At 52.2% G+C, this 15,158-nt stretch overlaps 1 protein-coding gene and 1 long non-coding RNA gene across 2 annotated transcripts; one reads left to right on the top strand and one right to left on the bottom strand.

Moving 5' to 3' along the window:
* Nucleotides 1-454: 454 nt before the first annotated feature.
* LOC140906268 (uncharacterized) lies at nt 455-4,649 on the top strand. Its single transcript, XR_012157055.2, has 2 exons — nt 455-654; nt 1,246-4,649. It is a non-coding gene; the product is annotated as an uncharacterized LOC140906268 (long non-coding RNA).
* A 904-nt stretch (nt 4,650-5,553) lies between these two features.
* Nucleotides 5,554-13,151, bottom strand: LOC140906266 (uncharacterized). Its single transcript, XM_073329892.2, has 2 exons — nt 12,924-13,151; nt 5,554-9,091 (listed from the first exon to the last, which is right to left on the bottom strand). Exon 2 carries the CDS (start codon nt 8,991-8,993, stop codon nt 7,041-7,043), a length of 1,953 nt encoding a protein of 650 aa, XP_073185993.1. The 5' UTR covers nt 8,994-9,091; nt 12,924-13,151; the 3' UTR covers nt 5,554-7,040.
* Between the last annotated feature and the right edge of the window lie 2,007 nt (nt 13,152-15,158).

The raw sequence follows: 15,158 nt of genomic DNA, 5'->3' as shown, positions 1-15,158 counted from the left end.
GCAGGGGTCGCTGTAGGGAGTGTGTGGGGGGGGCCTGGGGTTGCTGTGGGGAGCACGGGCTGGGCCTGGGTTCAGAGCGGGGGCGGGGGCTGGGCCTGGGGTTCAGAGCTGGGGCAGGGGTCGCTGTAGGGAGTGGGGGGGGGCTGGGGTTGCTGTGGGGAGCACGGGCTGGGCCTGGGGTTGGAGCGGGGGCTGGGCCTTGGTTCAGAGCGGGGGCAGGGGTTGCTGTAGGGAGTGGGGGGGGGGCTGGGGTTGCTGTGGGGAGCACGGGCTGGGCTGGGGTTGGAGCGGGGGCTGGGCCTTGGTTCAGAGCTGGGGCAGGGGTCGCTGTAGGGAGTGGGGGGGGGCTGGGGTTGCTGCGGGGAGCAGGGGCTGGGGTTGGAGCGGGGGCTGGGCCTGGGTTCAGAGCTGGGGCGGGGGTCGCTGCAGGGGGGCGTGGGGTTGCTGCGGGGAGCAGGGCCTGGGCCTGGGGTCGGAGCTGGGGCTGGCATCCCCCTGCGGGCTCCCTCTGCCCATGTGACGCCACCCCCATCCCAACTGCCGTGGCGGTGTGTGGGGGGAGCCCACACCGGGCCGCCAGGCCGAGCCCCCGGGGGAAGCGGGATGGAGAAACGGGCCCGCCAGAGATGTCGCGGCGCCCATGCGAGTTCGCAGGTGAGGCCCAAACTGTGCTTCTCCCAGCGAGAAATGGCATGAACCATGTCCCGGCTGGGGGATAGCACATGCCCAGAGTGGGGATCCAGGCCACCATTTGCAAGTGATGAGTTTCTATTGCAGAATCTATTATTATTATTCACATTTGTGAGGGTGAGGCCCCAGAGTCAACCAAGGATGGGGCCCCATTACCATGGGTGGTGACATGTGAGCCAGGAAGCCTCCAGGTGGACTCTCAGGATTGTCTTTTACCTGGTAAATGGATCCGTTAGCTCTGGAGTCTAGAGGAGACCGGAAGCCTGGAGACCCATGACCCTGTTGTGACAAGCCATGTGTCAGAGTACAGCTGCACCGCATCATGGCATTGACAGAGCTGCCGCTTTCAGTCCATTTAGGAACGCAGATGTCCGCTGTAACTCTCCACCCCCTTCACTGACATTGCATGTAGATCTGTCCTCGCTCATCGGTTCAGATTGGCTGGTGAATCAGAATTTGCCCTCTGCTTGCTGTCCTGGGGGCAGATTTTGGGGGATTGCCTTTCTGATTTTGATCTCCTTAGTGTTTTACTTGTTTCTGCCCTACTCTTTGCAGTTTTCCTTTCTGAGAGATCCTTTCTCCTGACTGCTGGATGTGATCTTGTCTGGGTTCTCTCTCCATTCTGCAGACGATGGGCTTGAGAGTGACTGTGAGAATGAGAAAACTCTACGGGAAGATCCTGGAAAGGTGAGCGCCAATGAGATCTTTTCAGACTGCTCCATGGGCAATGTTTCCCAGAGTCTGGACCAGGGAAAAGACAGTGAAAGTCAGCATGGGTTCAAACGCAGCAGAGAAAATCCACATGGAACCGGTGGGGCAAATCCACTCTCTGCGAGAGACGTCTCAAGAAGTGCAAAGATGTTGCTGTGCACTAGAGCCCAGCTCAGAGGGGAGAGAGACCCTATAAACGTGAGGAATGAGGCAAAAGCTCCTGGCAGTGCCCAGCCCTTATCAAACACCAGGGAATCTGTATAGGAAAGAAGCCCTACAAATGCATTGCGTGTGGGAGGAGCTGCCAGCTGAGCTCAGCGCTCATTAAACACCAGAGCACCAACTCCGCGAAGAAACCCTCCAAGTGCCTTGGCTGCGAGAAGCCGTTCAGCTGGTGCTCCGCACTCCTAAGATGCCAGAGGAGCCAGGCTGAGCAGATCCCCTGCCATCCCACTGAATGTGGGGAGAGCTTCCAGCAGCGCTCTGCCTTTGCCAGACACCAGAGAATCCACTGGGCGGAGAAAAGGTATGAGCGTGCTGACTGCGGGAAGGCCTTTGGGCAGAGCTCGGAACTGATCAGACATCAGAGAATCCACACCAGCGAGCGACCCTACACATGCGCCAAGTGTGGAAAGAGCTTCTCTTGGAGCTCAACCTTCGTCACGCACTGGAGGATCCACACAGGCGAGAGACCCATCAGTGCAGGGAATGTGGGGAGTGCTTCAACTGGAGCTCCACCCTCCTCGTCCACCAGAGGATCCATAAGGGGCAGAGACCCTACAAATGCACCGAGTGTGGGAAAGGCTTCAGTCACAGCTCAGCTCTCATTCAGCATCAAATAACGCACACGGGAGAGAGACCCTGGACCTGCTCTGAGCGTGGGAAGAGCTTCGGTCAGAGCAAATCCCTCCTTGCCCATCAGAGAACAGGCCCTATGGGTGCAGCGAGTGTGGGAAAGGCTTCCCGCGAAGTGTGGAGCTTCTCCAACACCAAGTTATCCACCTAGAGGACAGACCCTACAAATGTAGCGCCTGCAGGAAGAGCTTCAACAGCAGCTCGAACCTGACCAAGCATCAGTGAATCCACGCTGGGGAGAAACCCTACAAATGTGACGTGTGCGGGGAAGGCTGCAGCCCATGGCCCATCAGAACCCATACGGGCAAGAGGCCCTATAAATGTCCCAGTTGTGAACAAAGGTTTAGGTGGCGCTCAACACTTATCAGACATCGGAGAATCCATGTGGAGCCAGTTGCTCTGGGGGCATTTTCGTAAAACCACCAGGGAGCTATGTTCTGTTAAGCAGGGAGCCTGGGGGCTGCACAAGAAGGGCTGTGTTTGCTGTGGACCCCTCCCCAGGAGGGAGTAAAAGGAGGCAGCCCAAGACTTGAGCATTCACCTGCTGAGAGAGGAAATGTAGTTATTATAGAGGAAAAAACATCGTAAAAACTCATCAGCTACATACCTCCGAGCTGCTTGGATAGCAGGTCATAGCCAGTGTGCTGGGGCCAGTTTTGGGGTGACTGCCTGATTCTAAGTGGGCACCAAAAAAGTAGTCATAAAAATAATCTGGTGTTCAATGATAGTCTAAATGTGAATTGTGAAAAAATAGCTCTGTGCTGTGAGGGGGAGAGACTGTGCAGAGCAGGGGTGAGTTACTGAGGGGACAGCGAGAAGACAGAGGCGAGCTAGCCGTGAAAGAAAGCAGAACTGCTAAATTCAAATATATGGAGCTGTAGCCCCTACTCATTCATGCTGGCGCGGCCCTGTGGATTTCTCATGCTGTGTTGGCCACAGCTGAGTGCAGTGGAATTTGCATCGTGCCTGTGTCCAGGTCCATGACTTACAAAAACCGAATCCATACACTGGAGGCGAGCTTAGGCCAGTTGGGACGGGAGCTCGCTCATCCTAGGGACTGCGAGAACAAATGACCTGCTGTGCCTCCAGGCTGCAGAGGGGGTGATGCTGATCAGTGAGACTGGCTGCTTTCTCTTAGGAATGGCATAAAACCATTCTAGCCTGCTTGAAACATGTAAAATAGGTTTGTGGGGGGTGGTTGTTTTTTTTAAAGCCCTCCCCCGGCATTTCTGCAAAGGCTCCCTTTGATCAAGGCAACTACCTCACCCCTTTCCTTGGTCTGTATCTGCTGTAGGCCCCATTACACAGGCAGTGCTTTTAGCAGCCTCGTTGCTGTCTCACTTGAACTGTCAGAAATACCATGTTTGGGGACGTGGGATTTCCCTGGGGACGAGAGAGTTTCCAGTGTGACCAGTGGTCGGAAGGTGCAGGCCTCCTCCAGCTGTGACTGTACAGGAGGTTCCTAGTTGGTTTGATGGTCAGATACACCCGCCACGGCTGTGGTCATGAGCCGGAGTGTGTAACTGAGCTGGAGTTAGTGTATTGAATGATCCCTGTGGCACAGGCTCAACACCCTCTAAGCAGGGGCTGTATGTGTCTCCATCCCTTTCATGCAGCTCCCTGGTTCCCTGAAACAGTCATTGCTTATGCCACCCACCCCACTGCAGCCTCACTGGGGAGATCAAAAATGAAGCCATCCCGTGGTCCAGAACCTGCCTGAGCTCATAGTTCTGGGCAGGGACGGGAGCTGCCTTCTCTCTGTGAGACTGGCTGTGAACACTGCCCTGAGTCCGGTGTGTTTTGGGAGCAGCGGGGTAGTCACACGCTACAGCATTTCTCATCCTTGTGGATGGTATTTATCCCAGAGCCAAGGGCAGTGGTTAACAGGTGGGAGTTTTGCGGGGTGTGTGTGTGTCTGTGTGTTTGAACAGGAGGGACCAATGAAAGTGTAGAATTGCTGAGCCTGGAGACTTTTGAACATTTTACATAACTAACACTCACATAATCAGTGAGGTGACAGGCAGGCTTTGAGGGCCAAAGCTGGGGCAAATGCCCTCAGGCCCTCCTGTTAAGGGCTGGTCCTGGACCAGTGAGGAGGGAGGACGGAAAGCTCACGCTCCCTGAGTCCTAGTAGCTACATCCCCCAGGCCCAGAGGTGTGTGCCTGCCTCAGCTAGGGTGGGAAGGCAGAAGAGGTTGAGTATTTCCATGCTTTGATGGGGGTGAGCTTCCTGCACTGGGGAGGAGATGAGTCCAGTTTGCTATGGGGCACTGACTGATCACATGAGTTTGGGAGGCTGACTGGTGATTTTTCCACTCATGGGATTGGCAATGCTGATCTTGCTCACCAGGTGGCTTTTCCCAAAGAGCTTGCAGCACTAATTGTAAGTACAAGGTAACTCATTAGTAATAGCACACGAGTAACAGACTGTCACCACAGTGCTAGTTATTTCTAGCAATTATGTTTTCACACTTTTACTTGCCTGTCAGGTATTTTCTACATTCATAGTTTACCGTTTAACAGAGTGGCAAAAGCAACAGGTTAATCACTGTCAGAATTTTGACTTAATCTCAGTGCACAGAATATAGTAATATATACCATTTGTGGATTCTTTGGTCATCCAGCTGTATTATTTAACAAAGAGACTTAAATCAAAAAGCATGAACAGATGAAACTCTTACAGAATGGCGTTCCTTTTTCTTTGAGTCTTACTTTAAATCTCTGCTCTAAAAGGACGCTTAAAAAAATTAAGCTTTAATGTCTCTCCTATAAAGAAAGAAAACGTAAAATTCCCCAAAGCCCCCTAGCGTGCTAAATCGTCCAATCCAACTCCAGTCAAGTAACAAAAACCCGTCAGGTGACACCACATATTTTAAACCCATACGGAGTGCTAAACTGAAAACAACCCATTTAAATAGAGCTTAGTGTGCAAAGCCTGGTGTGAAACCAAAATTCAGGTTTCTTACAATCTCCATAAGAAAGTACCCACACTGTGTTGTCAAACACTGCTAATTGCTGGGGTGTTACATTGAAGTGTACAGCCAGAATGATCCTGATAAATTCTTCAAAGCAACAACGGGTCAGTAGACAAGAGCTAAGAGGTTCACAAAAGGTGAATCCCAATGCTAATTAAAGTGAAACTGCCCATTAACAGATGCATATAAAAGTTAGTACATTTCTTTAATTGTGGAGCTATGACACCCTGGCCCCACCCCAGAGCCTTCACCCCCCCTGCACCCTAAACCTCTGCCCCAGCTCTGAGCCCCCTCCCACATGCTGAATCCCTTGGCCCCACCCCTTCCCACACATCACCTCCATATTGGTGCGCATAACAAAATTCATTCTGCACATGGATGTAAAAAATTAGAGGGAACATTGGCTGTCAGGTGCTAGTACAATCAGCATCACTTAACAGTAACAGGGATGCTCTTGCAGTTAGAGGACTGGACTGGAACTAAGGATCACCTGGCTCATTTCACAACTCTGCCATGTAATTCCTGTGTGATCAAGGTCAGGCAACTTACCTGTTGTTGCCTCAGCTCCTCATTAGTAAAGTGGAAATCAGTGATACTTCCCTATTTCACAGGAGTTTGATGAAGATAAGCTCATTATTATTTACAAAGAGCTCAGGAACTACAGGGGAACAACACCCTTGCCCACAAAAACTGTTTTATCATTCAATCCTTTCAAGACTAACATCTTCATGCAGGTTTATGAATCACATTAGGACTTTAAATAGCAAAAAAATCCCACATCTGCTGCTGTTTCAAAGACGTGTGGAACAACGTCCATTACAAAAGTGGCTAGGCTACCTGGATCCCCGCCCTCTTGGATCGCAGGCAGGTGCTAAATGCCTAAGTGCAGATATTGTAAACAGGAAATGAACACACAAATTGGAACGGTTCAAGCTGGGCCCAGTGCCACGAAGAGTGAAGAATCCCTCAATCCCACTGGCACTAGTGGTTGATAACACATACACGGCAGGACTGGATCCAAGTTGCCAACTCCATCGCTCCTGCTAGGGAGGAAAGTACAACATGATGGTGAGATGTTGTTTGATTTCATCGGATCTGTGCCCTGGTATTTGCATATACCCAAGGTAGATGTTTAATTACACTGGTTCCAGGCATAACAAAAAAGAACAGAATTGATAAAGGTACATTGAAACCTAATCACTTATCAAGTCTGAAAGACCTAGGTAAAACCTTTCAAACCTCACTGCCTAAAATTAGGCATCTCAATTTGAAGAGCTTAATAAAGCTAAGTAGGCTTTCAGTGGGGCTGAGCACCCACCAAACCTCTGAAAACCAGATGGGGTTTTTTGTGTGCACTTTAATATACAGTTAGGTGCAAAGTTTGACATTTTTGGACATGTCACCAGATACTGCATAATCATTTCATACAAACTTTGCATCATCTTTATTCCTCAGAAGTAAAACAAAAATATAACAAGAACAGGGCAAGAAACTCCCTAGCACAGCCACAAAGAACTTTCATTGTAAAGGTATTTATATTTATGTAGAACAATGCAAACATATAGGCCTCAATTCTCTGTGCATTTATTTCTCCACTTGAGGCACGAACAGGACAGCGACAGGGTTTAAAGTCACCTTCGTTGTAGGTCAGCTCAGAGTCTGCCTGGCCCCCAAGTAATGAAGTTAAAGCAACCTCAAATATACACTGCTAATTCATATTCTAACTCCATATAGTGTACTTACTGGTTTAACTTTTTTTAGGATAAGAAAATATGACTATAATGCTATCGTATTCTAGCAGCGTGCAGTCTAGACCGGACAGGGTGATGTGCGTGGCAACTGAAACTTCTGATCATTTGTTGCTGCTGCCACAAGCTCCTTAGCTACTCCTGTCTGCAAAAATCCAGCAAACTCGGCACATGTCATTTTATAGTTGAAGTGCACGAACAGCTCAGCTTTCACCATGTCCACCTGGAGCCGAGTCCTTTCATCAGCCCACAAGTTCTTCATAACGCTGAAAACGCGTTCCACAAATGCGTTGCTGGGTGGAACAGCAAACACGTGCTGCACAATTCTAAGCAAGTTTGGGGCCTCGCAGCACTTAAAGAGCTCTACCCACACCTCAGAGACATTGATTTGATGGTGACGCTCTTGCTGCTGGCACTGTGTCGATTCAGCATCGTTTATTGAACTCTTGAGGATTGGTAGCACATCATTCAATACGCACATTTCTGTAAATAATTCATCTATGTTCACTTGAATGTTCAAGTTTGTAGACAACGCGCACAGTTTGTCTAGCTGAAGAGGCTCGTCCAGATTGAGTGGTGCACACAACTTATAGAAAGAGTTTTCGCTGAAATCAAACCACTTTTCCAGGTACTGTAGCATGCGTGTGTAAGCCCGCTGGGCATCGCCAACAAATTTATTCTGCTCATTAAGTGGTAGCTTCTTCAGGAACTGTGTCACTTTGTACCCATAGAAGCCTTTCTCTTGTCGATTCTGAATCTCTCTTCTCAGCTTGTTGAATATAGCATAGAGTTCGGTTACCTGAATGTAATCACTTTCAAGAACCTTTATGGTGTTGTTAAATTGGCTCATAATGTTGTGCACAAAGTAGATGTACAGTTCGGGAAGCGTAACAGTTTCATCATCAGAAACTGTGTCCTCTTGCTCAGCAAGAAAGGCCCATACTGCGCGGCTTACATCTTCCTCTCCTTTGTTCACAAAGTAAGATTTGAGTGCAGGCCAATCCTTCAGTAACCTGTCTACGGCAGTGAAAAGGGTCAGAAAACGTTTAGGTGCCTGGTGTAAGATTTCTAAGTATTCTGTCTCCATGAAGTCAAAGAATTCTTTAAGTTCACTGATATTCTTTGCACTGGATGAGAATTCACTGAAGACCTTGATGACCAAATATTCTACATCGTAAGAGAGCATATTCAAGCCATGTTTCGCTGTATTGTGTACTATGTGAGCACTGCAATACCCTGGCACAAGGTTTGGTAAATCCAACATTTGTTTTAGGTGCAGAAAAACAGACTTATTTTCTCCAAAATTGACTGCTCCATATGCCACAATTTTATTCTGTATCAGACCGGAATTTTGAAGACAATTTCTTAAGTTGTTTGCGATTGCCTCTGATGTTTCGTCTGCATCCTCAAAAAAGTCTATGATAGACATGCAGAGTCCCCTATCTTTATTAAAATAGCGGACGGCAACTGGGAATAATACAGTGTTCCCTTTATTAGACGCATCTGTCGCCATTGAGAAAGGTGTTGATCCAATGTCTTGCACAGCCAGTTTCAATGAATGGGGTGCTAATACAGTCTCAATCAAAGCTTCTGCTTTTGTCATTCCACAGTGAATTTTGGAAGCTATCTTGGAATCAGGGAAAATGGAGTGGTACAGTTTATTTCCACAATCTTGAGAACGGTAGCTGTGGTGGTGTTTAACTCCGTGATATGTTAAAAGCAATTCAGCCGTGCATATGTGTTGTTCTTTGGCGTTATCAGTCTTTATGGAGACTTTATTGCTAGTACTGGACCATACCTGTCCTTGTACTTTGATTCTGTGACCTTTTGTCTCTGCATGATGCTTAATAGCTTTTACAGAATCAAACTTAACCGTGAATTGAACACGACAAATAGAACAATATCCCGAGTCTTCACTTGCCTTTGTAAGCCAGTTCCGATACTCTGGGAGTTGTAGCCACTCATCTTTAAAAGAGCAGAGCCTTCGACTCTTTTTCTTTTCGGGTTCCGCCATTTCACCCTCGCGCTAGTCTGGCTGCAAGCACAGGTCAGCCACCAGATAAAAGTGTTGAGCGTGTGTGGCAGTTGCTCCCCGCTGCTTGTGGTGGCGCACTAAAAAAGTTATTCAAAGAGTCAATCCCCTGGTTTTTGGCCGATTGAGTACGCTAATTACAGGTTTTATTTGTTACAGGACGCTAGAAGAAGATAGACAATCGTGGTAACTCACTTTTGGTGTCCGGTCAATACTTCTGACTAGAGACTGCACCGGTCCCCTTAAAACTGGACTTTTTATATATTAGCCTCTCTAATTTGTCACAAGCTGTTTTCAGTGCAGCTAAAGTTAACAGCGGTATTTTGACCAGCTTGGGTAACATCCAGTTCTGCAAGGACATCTCTGTGTATTTGCATCAGTTCAGTTAGCACCACCCTGGGGAGAGCATTAACCGCTGCGGCTAGCACATCAAACGGCATGCTTACAGTGTCCCCATTTTTCATGTTTGGTAGAGTATTATTAAGCCATGACAAAATGACGTGAAAACGATAATTTAACAATATAATTTACATTGGATACCAGCTGCTCTCAAGATTAACAAAACAAGGCCCTAACATGTTGATATATTAAGTCAACTGTATTAAGATAAGAGTCAGAGTCTGGTTTTAACCTTTAAGACAGAAAACCCCCAGCCAGAAGACAGCACACAGAGAATTTAGTTCATAAGTCAACACCCCCCCCCCAGTGTTTATATTTACGTATTAGGTACCAGTCATTCCTTAGAACCTTCCAGTGACTGAGAAGCTGTAATTGTCACGGGTTTCTCAGGCTCGCCTTCATTTGTTGGTACTACATTGACTCAACACATGGTATCTGTTGTTCAAACCTCTGCTGAATGTTGTGTCAGAGAAGTCAGGACAGGGGCAATAGGGGGCAGAGCACTGTGGGAGCAGTCCCTGGAGCCAGAGGCAGCATCGGTCCCTGGGCCGAGGGCATTCGGAGCACGATTGGGCGTAGGTGGGGGTTGATTCCTGGAGCAAGGGGTAGGGTTGCCACCCGTCTGGGTTTTTGGCTTCTGTGTCCAGGTGCGATGATGCTGGAGAGAGCCGGGGCCTGGGAAGCTGAGAAGGCAGGATGGGCCATTATGGATAGTGGACCCGGCCATGCTCCTCAAATGCTGTGCGCTGGCAGGATCCCTCCCCCAGGTCCAGGGGCACCATTTAGGAAGGGGAGAGGAGTATTTGCCCTCCCCGCCCCCCCAAGATTCATACCCAAGCCTTGACATGCAGGAGTGCTGGCCCTTTAAGACAGGCACACGGAGGAGTGTGTGTGTTTGTGCACGCAGGAGTCACACAATCCCTAACCCTGAGCTCAGCGATGAAAGTAAGCTGGCGCGGTCCAGTACAGCATACCGGTAAGAGCCGGTACACAGCTGACCATACCAGCAGGGCCGCTGATGATGGGGGCCAAAGGGGCAGCTTCCCCAGGGCCCGGCAATTTAAAAGGGCCCAAGGCTCCCGGCAGTGGCCGGGAGCCCCGGGATAGCGCTAGTGGCGGAGATGGCAAAGAGCCCCAGTCCCTTTAAATCGCTGCTGGACCGTGCTGAAGGGCTGGCCGGTGGAGTCTGGCCCCAGCCCCGCCCCTTCCACCCAAGGGCCCCCCCCCCCTTCCGGTTGAGCCGCCCCCGCACCTTGCTCAGGATCCCGGCTGCCCTGTGTACTGGAAAGTCCCTTAAATTGCTTTCACCCAGCCTGAGCTGTCAATCAGCTGGTGGCTCCTTTGACTCCTTTCTCGTGCCCATCGCTCTGCACAGTGCTGTGCCTCCCCTGGCCAAAGCCTTGAGTTTGCACTACCTGTGGTGAACTTTCCGGGGGAGGGGGAGGGGAGGGTGGGTTGCTGGTCCCTGGATCCTGCATCTCCTTCATCCTCCAGCCTACCAATTACAAAGTTCCCTTCCCCCCCAAAAGGGTTTGAACTAATGCCTTCAGACCCTCATCTGCTGAATGGATCTATGTCATCTTTGGTGAGTTCATCCTACTTTTGAGAGGCTTTCTAACCTTTCACAGCAGAAGTATATTGCAGTCTGCCAGGCAATCATGATGCCAGTAAAAGCCAGTGCTTTTACTGACACGATGTAGCTTTATTTTATTAGCTCCTCCACTGTTTTGCTGCCTTTTGTCGACAAAACTCTGTGGTGTAGACAAGACCTCTAATGCCTAAGACAGTGCCCTAAAGAAATTAAAGGAAAAAGCTCAGAGAGGGTAAAAGATGCCCAGCAGCAAGACAATGGGGGTAGTTCTACATTACCCAGAGGGGTTTCTTTTCAGATCTCTTCAGCTTCTAGTTTCATCTCCAGTGTTCCAACAAAAAGAGCAAGAGCTGCCCCCAGAATGCCCCGTCATTTACCTAGGCCCGAGTATTGGATGCTGATAACTTGTGATGTATGTGTTTAAGGATCTAGCCCTTGGTTGAACTTTATATCTAGGTACCGTCTTGTAAAATGGCTTGCTTTCCCCCTGGAAAGGTTCTCTTGTGGATGATCTCCATACATAGTTTTACCATAGTTAATTCATTGCAATTGGTCCTACACTAAGTCTAATGTTACTAGAAGGCAATGTTTGTTCCAGTCTTTACAGAAGTTCTATCAAGTAAGTTCTACTAATTAGGTACACTTTAATACTACCAGTAAGATGTGCTAAATGAATTGTTCACTATAGCATGCCACTTAGGGAGGTCTTTTAGCAGAGAATCCCTATCCATAGCTGTCTCTAGCACAGTTTCCAATGAAAATTGCAAATGGGCAAATTCTGCCCTCCTTTGCACTGCTGGAAATCGGAGTCACTGCATGGGTCTCAACCATTATTCTGAATTTGGAGTTGTGTAAATGAGAACAGAATATGGCCCATTTTATTTCATTTTTAGTTTTGATCTTACTGATGCAAGATTTTGAAAAATATATTTTAGCCTCCTTATTATACACCTAAGGTTCACTGAAATTCTACTACATTTAGCATTTCAATCAATCATCTGTGCATTGAAAAAGTAAGAGTACAGAAAGTACTGCTATTTAAAGTGCTTCAGTTGTGGGGTGCCATGAAACAACCTTTGCGTTAGGGTGTGATAAAATATTGTCATTCAAATCGCTGTAGTACCACAAGGTTTAAAGTAGTTTAAACTTTTCCGGAGTACTGTCAACCTGTGGAACTCCTTGCCAGAGGATGTTGTGAAGGCCAAGACTATAACAGCGTTCAAAAAAGAACTAGATAAAATTCATGGAGCATACGTCCATCAATGGCGATTAGCCAGGATGGGCAGGGGTGGTGTCCCTGGCCTCTGTTTGCCAGACGCTGGGAATGGGCGACAGGGGATGGGTCACTTGGTGATTCCCTGTTCTGTTCATCCCCTCTGGGGCACCTGGCGTTGGCCGCTGTCGGAAGACAGGACGCTGGGCTAGATGACCCAGTATGGTTTATGTACTGCACCCCTTGCAAGAGTCTGATTTGTCTTGGCCACCCCCACGTTTCACCTCACTTAAAAACGACTTGCTTACAGACCAGACAGGAACATACAAAAGCCCCACAGCCCCCTGGGGCTGAAGAAGGGCGCAGGGGCTCATTTCCCGCCCCCCGGCGATTCTAAAATGGGGGGCACTGGGGAGATGCACCCTTGTGCTGACAGTCGCCGTGCGTCTGAAGCCCGAGCTGGCCCTGCCCTGGCTAGCGCTTGCCCTGTGGCCCGGGGCAGGCGCAGGCTGAGATCGGGGGAGCCCCCGGGAAGAGCCCCGCGAGCCCTGAGATCGGGGGGGGCCCCCGGGGTGAAAGCAGCCGGGGAGCGGAGGCGGCGGCGGGTTTGTTCTGAAATCGATGCGCGGCTGCCCCCTCGCCCCCCGGCATCCCAGGGAGAGTTGCCCCCCGTCCCTGGTGCCCCCGCCCGGGCAGCGCCGCTACCTACCGGTGCGCGGGAGCCGCTGCTCTGCCGGCCCGGCGGCGCTTACTGCGGGGACCGGACGTTGGGTGTCCGGTCAGCCGCGCCGACCGGACACCGAACCGATCCCCTTTGCGCCCGCCCGCCCGCCGGGCTGCGGCCGCCCGAGCTCCAGGCGGACACGTTTGCGATACAAAGGCGTTTGCCTCGCTCCTCTCGCAGGACTACATGTCCCAGCATGCAACGCTGCCGGGCCGCCCCGGACCTGAGGGACCGGCCCGCGCCACAGCGAGGCGGGAAGCTTCCACCGGCGGGGCTGAGCGGGGCGTCAGTGCGCGGCATGCTGGGAGCTGTAGTTCCGGGCCGCGCGTGGCGCGTTGCCTGCTGGGAGCTGTCCCGCGGGTGGATTTCCTTTGCAGCCTATCAGAAGAGGGGCTGGCCCTTTGGAGGGCGGGATTGGCGTGCTCAGTTTGTGATTGGCTTCGTTTCCTGGGACGGCGGTGCCTGGTGGCCAATGAGAGGGCAGCCCCGGGGATCGGCGTCCAATGGGACCGGCGCGGGGGGCGGGCCCGGTGCGAAGCCAACGCGGCGGGACGGGAGCTGGCGGCGAAGCGGGGGGATGAGCGGGGAGCGGAGCCGGGAGATCCGCCGTGAGTGCGGGGCCGGGCCGGGATCTGGGGCGGTATCGGTGGGGCGGGGATGTGTGGGGCTGGGGTACTTGGGGAGGGGGGAATCGGGGTGTTTGGGGGGTAGGGGGTGAATGGGATGGGACAGGTGTGGATCTGAGGGGGTTGAGGTGGTGGGGATGTGTGGGGCTGGGGTACTTGGGGTGGGGCAGGGGGGAATCGGGGTGTTTGGGGGGTAGGGGGTGAATGGGATGGGACAGGTGGGGATCTGAGGGGGTTGAGGTGGTGGGGATGTGTGGGGCTGGGGTACTTGGGGTGGGGCAGGGGGGAATCGGGGTGTTTGGGGGGTAGGGGGTGAATGGGATGGGACAGGTGTGGATCTGAGGGGGTGGGGCGGTGGGTGGTATCGGTGGGGCGGAGATGTGTGGGGCTGGGGTACTTGGGGAGGGGGGATTGGAAGGGGTGGGGCAGGGGGGAATCGGGGTGTTTGGGGGGTAGGGGGTGAATGGGATGGGACAGGTGGGGATCTGAGGGGGTTGAGGTGGTGGGGATGTGTGGGGCTGGGGTACTTGGGGTGGGGCAGGGGGGAATCGGGGTGTTTGGGGGGTAGGGGGTGAATGGGATGGGACAGGTGTGGATCTGAGGGGGTGGGGCGGTGGGTGGTATCGGTGGGGCGGGGATGTGTGGGGCTGGGGTACTTGGGGAGGGGGGATTGGAAGGGGTGGGGCAGGGGGGAATCGGGGTGTTTGGGGGGTAGGGGGTGAATGGGATGGGACAGATGGGGATCTGAGGGGGTTGAGGTGGTGGGGATGTGTGGGGCTGGGGTATTTGGGGTGGGGCAGGGGGGAATCGGGGTGTTTGGGGGGTAGGGGGTGAATGGGATGGGACAGGTGTGGATCTGAGGGGGTGGGGCGGTGGGTGGTATCGGTGGGGCGGGGATGTGTGGGGCTGGGGTACTTGGGGAGGGGGGATTGGAAGGGGTGGGGCAGGGGGGAATCGGGGTGTTTGGGGGGTAGGGGGTGAATGGGATGGGACAGGTGTGGATCTGAGGGGGTGGGGCGGTGGGTGGTATCGGTGGGGCGGGGATGTGTGGGGCTGGGGTACTTGGGGAGGGGGGATTGGAAGGGGTGGGGCAGGGGGGAATCGGGGTGTTTGGGGGGTAGGGGGTGAATGGGATGGGACAGGTGGGGATCTGAGGGGGTTGAGGTGGTGGGGATGTGTGGGGCTGGGGTACTTGGGGAGGGGGGATTGGAAAGGATGGGGTAGGGGGCTGGGGGGGTGAATGGCATGGGACAGGTGGGGATCTGAGGGGGTGGGGCGGAGGGATGGGAGGGGGGTGTGGTGGGGCAGGGGGATGGGGAGTGAGTGGGCCGGGCGGGTGTGGATCTGAGGGGGTGGTATCGGTGGGGCGGGGATGTGTGGGGCTGGGGTACTTGGGGAGGGGGGATTGGAAGCGGTGGGGTGAGCAGTGGGTGGGGCAGGGGGAAATTGGGGTGTGTGGGGGGTGAATGGGGTGGGACAGGTGGGGATCTGAGGGGGTTGAGGTGGTGGGGATGTGTGGGGCCGGGTGTGGAGTGAGTTGGCTGGGCCGGGTGTGCATCTGAGGGGGTGCGGCAGTGTGTGGTATCAGAGGGGT

The sequence above is a fragment of the Lepidochelys kempii genome, chromosome 2 (genome assembly GCF_965140285.1).
Source record: "Lepidochelys kempii isolate rLepKem1 chromosome 2, rLepKem1.hap1, whole genome shotgun sequence".
Lineage (NCBI taxonomy): Eukaryota > Metazoa > Chordata > Testudines > Cheloniidae > Lepidochelys > Lepidochelys kempii.
This window is presented reverse-complemented; position numbering and strand designations above follow the sequence as displayed.